This window comes from Priapulus caudatus, unplaced genomic scaffold, assembly GCF_000485595.1.
Source record: "Priapulus caudatus unplaced genomic scaffold, Priapulus_caudatus-5.0.1 Scaffold225, whole genome shotgun sequence".
Taxonomy (NCBI): Eukaryota; Metazoa; Priapulida; class Priapulimorpha; order Priapulimorphida; family Priapulidae; genus Priapulus; species Priapulus caudatus.
The window spans coordinates 24,990-33,647 of NW_014577286.1; the positions used below are offsets into that span (position 1 = coordinate 24,990).

The 8,658-nt window shown below is 50.6% G+C and overlaps 1 protein-coding gene across 1 annotated transcript in view; it reads right to left on the reverse strand.

Moving 5' to 3' along the window:
* Positions 1-3,219: 3,219 nt before the first annotated feature.
* The window catches only part of LOC106807598 (zinc finger protein castor homolog 1-like), a gene marked incomplete at its 5' end in the record, with an annotated part of 16,510 nt that continues 11,071 nt past the window's right edge, over positions 3,220-8,658 (reverse strand). Inside the window, 3 exon segments of the mRNA XM_014809993.1 lie at positions 3,220-7,115; positions 7,155-7,658; positions 7,761-8,609. Coding sequence (XP_014665479.1) covers positions 6,186-7,115; positions 7,155-7,658; positions 7,761-8,609 — 2,283 coding nt within the window.

Genomic DNA, 8,658 nt, shown 5'->3' on the forward strand with positions numbered 1-8,658 from the left:
CGCCTAAGCGAGCTAGTATAGCTGAGAGGGGCTATGTTCCCCGGGGTACTGCCGGAACGTACCCTGGTACTATCTAATATGCCGGACCGTACCTCGCCTACTCCACTAACGAGTCTAGGGAGTCGCCTACGCCTACTCCCTAACCCTAACCCTAATTCTAACCCTAACCCTAACCATATCAAATAGTGCATGACCAGAGTACGTTCCGGTATACCGGACCGTACCCAGGGTACGTTCCGGCAGTACCCTGGGAGACATAGACCCTATGAGCGTCAGTCGCAGGCAGTCGCGTCGCAGTTGCCCAACCTAAGCACTGCAGTCGCAGTGAATTGCAGCCAGTTGCGTCCAGTTGAGTCGGCTCGCAAGCCCGACATAAGGCCGCCTTTATAAAGATAAACAAGTTAAAATAATTACTTCGCTACATGTAACTTTTGTTTTGCGAATTTAACAGAACAAACTATTTGAAATCAGTTAACGATGTTTCAGACAGTCATTCATCGCTGAAAACAAATCATGTGATCACAATGGCGGCCATCGTCAGCAGGTCTATCGAACTACATATATTACCCTGGGGGACATAGACCCTATCAGCGACTGGGTCTGTGTGTTATTGTACATTAGGTAATTAATTATATTCTTACGTGTAAAAGCTTGCCTCTTTAAGTAGGAATAAAGTATAGTTAGTTACCTTCTGCGCACTCCCCGAAGCCACCGCATACTCATTGGCAGTTGCCATGTCCGGGACAGTACAAGTGCCATGTCGCAACTGCTCGATCAGCTTCAAGACCCTCCAGCACAAGACGTTGTTTAATCTGTCCATCTTCAGTCAGATTAAAAGTGTCCGAGTATCGATTGCGTTTGTTTTGTACAGGTCCGTTTCGCCGTTGTCAAATAAACGTGAAGTCGTCCGATGCATCTACGACTACATTCACAGAAACCAGCGCATCTCGCACGTCTCGCTTGTGCCGACAGAGTTCAACATCTTTCAAATATTCATGCTCTGATAGAAATCTTTCCAACAGTACACCACCAACGGGCACAACAGTGCTATAATTATCAACCTGCATGTTGCAACACTTGTGTTATCAATGTTGCATAATATAACTTGTGTTAATTGTTATCAACCTGCACGGTACTGCATGAAAGTGAAACACGAATACGAATTTCGCGGGAACGCATCGGAAACAATGAACTGGACATAAAGCGGCGCGTTTCCTGCCGACAAGCGTTATGTATTACGACATCGGCTGAAAGTCAGGGTACGGTTCAAACTCCACGACAGATGGCGCTCTCGCTCTGGCTCAATTCTACCACTGCCACAAGCTGATTTCCGTAAGAATTTCTTACGCTTTTTTACTATAAGTTTTACAGCGACCCCGTTACTCCTGTCCTATGTAATAGGGTGTGTGTTTATAAAATCTGCAAAGATAATAAAAGTCGGATCATTATTTCATGAGAAATTTGATAAAAATAGTGATACGAAATAGTGCGCCCATTTACTACTTTCAAATCATTACGCTGTTTACTAAACTAAGTTCACGTATTTATCATGAATTTTCGGGATGCTTGCCAATATACCTAATTCTCGAACATTGTCTTTGATACATTTTTGTGTATTCAGCTTAAAACATCTAAATTTGTCCACCAACAAACATGCAAATCATAGAAATTTCTAATGTTTTGTTCAGCGACGACTTCGCGGCCGTTGGCTTGCCATTTGCTGGATTTCCCCGGAGCTCCGCCCACTGTAAAAATAGTTCTTGCATTGTGGCAGTGGTATATCCTGAGTGTGGGAAGGGGGCGCTGCATGCAGTTTGGGTACGATTTGGAGTAAGCGAGGTACGGTCCGGTATATTAGATAGTTAGCAGGGTACGGTCCGGTATATCGAACCGTACCCAGGGTACGGTCCGGCAGTACCCTGGGGGACATAGACCCTATCAGCAATAATATTCCTTAGCGAACAGTGGCTACAAACATATGGGTTCAAGGATAGAGAACATGTAGCCCATAGAAACCTATGTCATTTTCTTAACTGTAGGGGTAGCCCCTTTAAACTCGACAGGGGTACTGGTGAGGGTGTTCTTTGTTCATTTCAACCGATAAACATGTGAGTTAACAGGAAGTGTCGAAAAAAATGCGTTCAAGCGACCCTACTCGCCCGTTTTCGGCCGTTTTCGGCCGTTTCTGACCATTGCAACGCGCGAGCATTTCCCGTCACCTTCCGCTGCTAGGGCCCTGAAATCGACTATATTTATATCAGGAGTAAGATAATATAGAATCTATATTATCTTACTCCTGTTTATATTACTATTAGACAAAATTTTGCCTGATCAGGTATTATGCATTGCCTAGTGCTAACTTCATCATAAGGCTACAGAGAAAGCTTACCTTGTAAATATAGACTGTTTTAAGTCTCTCTACTTTCCATACCGAGTGTAACAGAGCTGAAAATAGGTTGAAAACATGCTGAATATTCAATAAAACTTCACAAAATCTACGCCATTTTCAAAACCTTTGAAAGCGCCATCTATCGGTTCATATTCGAATACACACGGCACGAGACACAGAGAAATAGGCTACCAGCAGCCCTCTAATATATGATCTATCTCCTCCATTTAAACCATAGAAATATATAGAGACCTACCTATAGTAGTATATTATTTCTATGATTCCAGCGCTCTCTTTTACCCCGATTCCGCTATGCATGTCATTATTTCTCTTTTCTCCCCCTCTCTCTCTCTCATTCTGGTACTCATCAACTTTGCCATCATGAGTCATTTTGCGCTCACATGCCACTTGCTACGTAGTACTCCTTAATTATCATACCCGACACCCTGTTAATCACCTTGCGCATAATCCAAAGGATGAGGAAGAAGCTGGGTTAATGCCATTGGATGGAGGCGCCCCCAGGAAAAAGAGCGTTACATATTTTTAACAGCCGTAAAATTATTGGACTTTTACCCTAAGTTACCCTAAGCTACCCTTTTACCCTAAGTTACACATTGTTACTCATAAGTTAACATAATTTAATTATTTAATAACATAATTTAATTTATCCGCGGTTGAATTATGTGTAACACAACCTCTTACTAGGTAAAAAGACCGCGGTTAAATTATTTCAACTGCGGTAAAAATAATTATTTCTGAGTACGACGGCCAACCACAGACAGGAGCGTATATAGATAATTGCAACAACAATGAAACCATGAAGACAGCCGTGTGTAGTTGTGTGCATCACACCATGTTTACTTTTAAAATGAAAGCACCAACAGCACGCACACATACGCACACACATCGACAAGAAAAACCGTACAGCGACCAGACTTGATCACGCTCCTTCCACTGTAACTACACCGCTCTGCCCCCTGGTGGTGGGAGTGAGCGCGTGCCGACGTCCGTCCTGTCGCTGTGATCCCGCTTGAGCACGTTACGTCGGCAGGTCACGTGGTCACGACATCAGACTGTATCCGGTGCAACGCCGACGTACGGGAACGATACAGTAGCAGGAGCGATTTTTTCGCGAATGCCGGCAGAAACAGTCTTCCGGGTAACTCGAAAGGCACATATGACGGCGATAACATTTCTTCAAACACACACAAACACGTGACTCGACTGTTGAGCAGATAGACACTGGACTGATGGCCTGTTGGAATAGCTGACAACATAAAACCGGTCGTACGTCAGCATAATATATATATATAATTATATATATAACATATATATTATGCTGCACGACAAGCCTTCTAATGATATCAGGAGACCGACATGGTAATACAGATCATGTGTTACTTGGTTCTCTGTCTGTTTGTTGTGATTTCCATTTGATTTAGAACCGTTGTAGTTAAGTCGCAACACTATTAAGTATAGATTTTAGAAGGTATATCACCGAAGGCACGAATGGTTATAAGAGCCCAAATATTACAAAACAGTAATAAATTATTCATCCTATTTCGTTTGATGGTGATATCACAATGAAATTATTGCTATACTTATTCATATAACATCAGCGATTTCTTGTAAGTGATTAAATTATAGAGAAAAAAACAAACAAGCAAACATTTCAGAAGGAAATCGACAGCATCTGCAGGAACGCACCTACAATGCATTTACACACAATCGTAACGACAGCTTTTATAATCAAATACCTTTGCAGTTCTTCCTGCCTAAGACCACAAACTAAACATGAACAACCGCGTGTAGATGGTCCTTCAACCACACACGTGCTAGCATAGAAATACACCAGATAGACAATCCTACATCTAGCCAATCTATCAAGTACCATATATCTATGGCTATCATCATCACCTGTTACTAACCTGTGGCTGTTTACAAATAAACACACCCACTGCCTCGTTGTCATCTGCATATCACACGGATCTTTGACGCGGGAAAATGGAAACATATCATACATATAAATTCTCAGCACACGATACAGAAGGTATGACGCAAACGAACTGCGTCTAATCAAAAACGTACTGACCTAAACTATATACACATCGACTCTTGTTTGAGGCACATGATTAATTATTAAATATCTTATTGGTAGAGGCACACGGTAAACGTTTCTTTGAACACAAACGGTATAAACACAGGTAATTAAATGTACATAATAAAATTAACTGATTAGGTTACCGATAAAATGCCTCATTTATATCAAAGCTAAGAGCTGGTTATTTTGGGCTCAAGTCGAATTAACAGTATAGTTAGGATGGCATTTTCAAGGAAGGCACGCCCGCTCTGCCCTCTGGTTTCTCCGCACAGTCTGCGACAAGGGACGCCACCTTGTGTTAGAAAATGGCAAGAAATAATAAGATGGAATCATGGTTAGGTACTGCGTGCGTACATATTATATATCACTATATATATTATATATATATATATATGTATATGTATATATATATATATACATGCACAATCAGCAGACGCACCAATGTGCGTCGAACACGATTTAAACGTTAAGCACTCCCAACTCGAATGAGCAACGCATCACAAACCAACATTACAGGCCTGCGTCTGACTGCTTCCCAGCCAGCATTACTTAATTCCTTTTCACCGGACCTTCCCTAATCTACAACATAATACAGGGAAGTTAAAAGGCACGAACGGTGTTTGCCAGAGGTCCAAATAGTCCCTGATTGCTCGATAGATACCATCTGGTATTGCCAAAGTAAAAAATCAAAATGGCTGATCGTGCCACAAAGAACCACTAGGGGGCACCCAGTGCATGTGAGCAGTGGAGGTGACATTTCGACACGCTTGGCGCTTTGGCAGAGATGATAATTTTAACTACGTATAGAAACCGCGAGTCAAAAACGTGAAGCATATTTTTCTCCAACTCATTCTATACCACTTCAAAAAACGTGCTTTCTCACCCAAACGGATGTTACACGCGGTATGTCAGTCGACCCACCAATGCAACACAAATCTGAGAGATGAGAGAGACTGTTGAACAGGGGGGGGGGGGGCTAACGGGTGTAGAACCTCTACTTCTGACTTGATTGCAGCTTGTACCTGATACTTGACACTTGCATTAGAAGATATCGCTTCACTGCACCCAGAATGACTACGGTGCCTACACGCATACACACATAGATCCTCAATAATAAAAACACACCACTCCAATATCACACGGTTTTTATCTCGCTACTGCATAGGCACATGAATTATGTGATTAAATATCTAACGACAACCCCCTCCGTACAGAATACATACATCCCGGGTCGTGAGCCGACCAGAATGTACATGAATGGATATACGACTAGATGAAGTCATTCTAAGGCATGTCATGACGTGACGTCATCTTGCGACAACAACGATGACGACGATCGCCTAATTAAACTATGTAAAAAAAAAAGAAAAACGCTACACATCGTATCGTTTATCAAACTGGCCATTAAATCGTCTGTGCGAGCGAACGCATCGCCTCGCAACTGTTAGTCGTCCTGCCGCCACCAGAGAGCAGCACCTGCCACCGGCGACCCGCGGTTACCCGTCACCAGAGGGCGGCACCCGTCGCTGGCGATCAGCCGTCACCCGTCACCAGAGGCCAGCACGCATCGCTCACGGTCGCCCGCCACGGAAGCGTTGAATCACCAGCGGCGGGGTTTCTCGGATGCTGGCACAGTGGATACGTGCATCACTGATGGTCCTCGCACACGGTGGAGGAATTCGCGGATGCTGCGCATCACTGCAGATGCTTGAACTTGTGCGTCTCCATGCTGGAGAGGCCGACGACGGCATAAGCGCACTTCAAGCAGTGGTAGTGCGTCTGCTTCATCTTGTAGTTGCACCCGTCGTGCGCGCAATCGGTGATCGCGTTGATCTTCTCGAATCCGGCGGCAGCGATGTTGTCGAGTTTCGCGTGCTGTCGTCGGTGCGCGACCACCTTGCTCGTGTCGGTGCACGTGAACTCGCACTTGCCGCAGTGGAAGTGCGACGACTTGCTCGCATCCTCACAACCCTCGCGGCCGCACTCCATGTTCTGCCGGAACTGCTTGAACTCGTTGCCCATGAGCGTGTCGAGGCGTTCGTGGCGCGCCGTGTGCTGCACGATGCGAGCGCGATCGCAGAAGCTGTAGCCGCAGTCGGCGCGGCTGCAGTGGAAGTGCGTCAGCTGGTTGCGGTACGAGCAGCGCATGTACGAGCAGTCCTCGCTGTAGCGGAAACGCGTGTAGCCCTCCGGCATGAAGTCATCCTTCCCGCCCGACGTCCTCACCGCGACCTTCGCCGCGGCGTCGTCCGCCTTCCCATTGTTGTTCGTCTCCGCGGCAACGGCGGCGGCAGCGGCGGCGGCAGCGGCGGCGGGGGGTGGTGGGAGTAACTTGCCGATGTCGGTCTTCGCCGCGGGGTCGGTGGAACGCGGTTGCCACGCCGACGCGCACAGCTGCGGTGACATCGTCGTCGAGGTGGCAAACTGCGGCGCGAGTGTCGCGGCAGGAGCGAACGATGGTGGCGCCGTGCGGTGGTGGTGGCCGGCGAACGGCAGCACCTGCGGCACGCTCAGACCGGCGGAGGCGCCGCCGAACGCCAGCGGCATCGTGAAAGGCACCGGGATCAATCCAGGTGGCAGCACCTGGAAGAAGTGCGGCGGGAGGCGCGGCGGCGGCGGCTGCGGCTGCGGTGGCGTCGCCGTCGCGGGTTGCCGCGGCGACGCATCCTCCCCATCACCGTCGTCCGTCTCCGAACTCGACGACTCGCTCTTAGAGTCACCGCTGTCCGAATTCGACGACGGCGGCTGGCCCGGCGGCGGCGGCGCCCCCTGGCGGTAACCGTTCAGTATGTGCGTGAGGATCACCGGCTGATAGGCCGGCAGCGCGGGCGACGACGACGACGCCTCGGTGGCGCCCCCCGGCGAAGACCCGCGGCTATCGGTGGCGCCCTCTGTCAACTTCTCCTGGGTCGTGTCGTCGTTGCTGAGGTCCATCGGCGAGTCGCTCGTCGCGGCGTCCGGCGGCGGCGCCCCCTCGTGGTCGCCAGGGGGCAGCGCGAGCGCGGCGGCGAGTCTGCCTCCGTCCACCTCATGACGAGCGAGATGCGGTCGCAGTCGCTCTAGTCCGGAGAACGCCTGTCCGCACGCGCCGCAGTGGTAGTGCTCGCGCTTGCGCAGCTTGCAGAACGGCCGGCCGCACAGCTCCGCCGGGTAAAACAACTGCTGCTCCTCGTCGGTGGCGCCACCGTCCACGTCGCCGCCAGGGGGCGCCGCCGCCGCCGCCGCCGCATCGCCGGTGAGCGCCGACAGCGGGAAGAAGGTCCCGGTCGCCTTGACGGTGTTCTTCTCGGCGAGGTGCTGCGACGGGTTGAGGAACGCCTGCGAGTCGCGCGGCGGACTCGACAGTATCACGGTCGTCTTCGTCTGCAGCGACGTCGGGTCGTGAACCGTCAGCTTGATCTTCTTCTGCGGCGGGGTCGGCCCGGGGTCATCGCGGTGCCGCCGGTCGTGCACGGCCATCGTGCTGTAGCGCACGAACGAGTACGCGCAGCCGGGCCGCGTGCAGTGGAAGTGCCGGTTGGTGCGGTTGCTCTCGCAGCGGCGCATGCGGCAGTCGACGCTGCGGTCGTAGAACGCGAATCCGTCGAGGATCTCGATGTTGTCGTGGAAGTCCTTGGAATGCAGCAGCAGCAGGTCGTCGCGGTCGGTGACGTAGTGGCAGCGCGGCTGCCGGCAGTGGAAGTGCCGGCGGCCGCGGCACGGGCAGCGGTCGTCCGGACACGCCTCGCCCGTCTCGTACGCGTCGAACCCCCCGCGCCGCCCCGCCCCCGCCGCCGCCGCCGCGCCCTCGCCGTTCACGATGCTGTAGCCGTCCTCTTGTTTCACGAGGGTGACGCGCGGGATGCCGGCGCCCCCTGGCGGAGACGCCGCCGCCGCCGACGCGGGCGCGGCGGTGATGACGGGGGTTTGGACGGCGTAGGGGGCGCCGGCGTCGAGGATGTGGTTCTTCGGTGGGCGGCCGCGCTTACGGCGTCCCATGTAGCCGATGACGGCGCCGCCGGAGTTCACCGGGTAGAAGCGCTCGTCGGGCGGGTAGGCGGGCGTGTGCACGTGCTGCTTGTAGTGGTCCAGCAGCTGGAACGGGTTGGCCGTCACAGGCGTTGTCTCCTTACAGTTGGGCTGCAACGACGGGAGGACGAGATGAGACACGTTCGTGGCGCGAAAACTT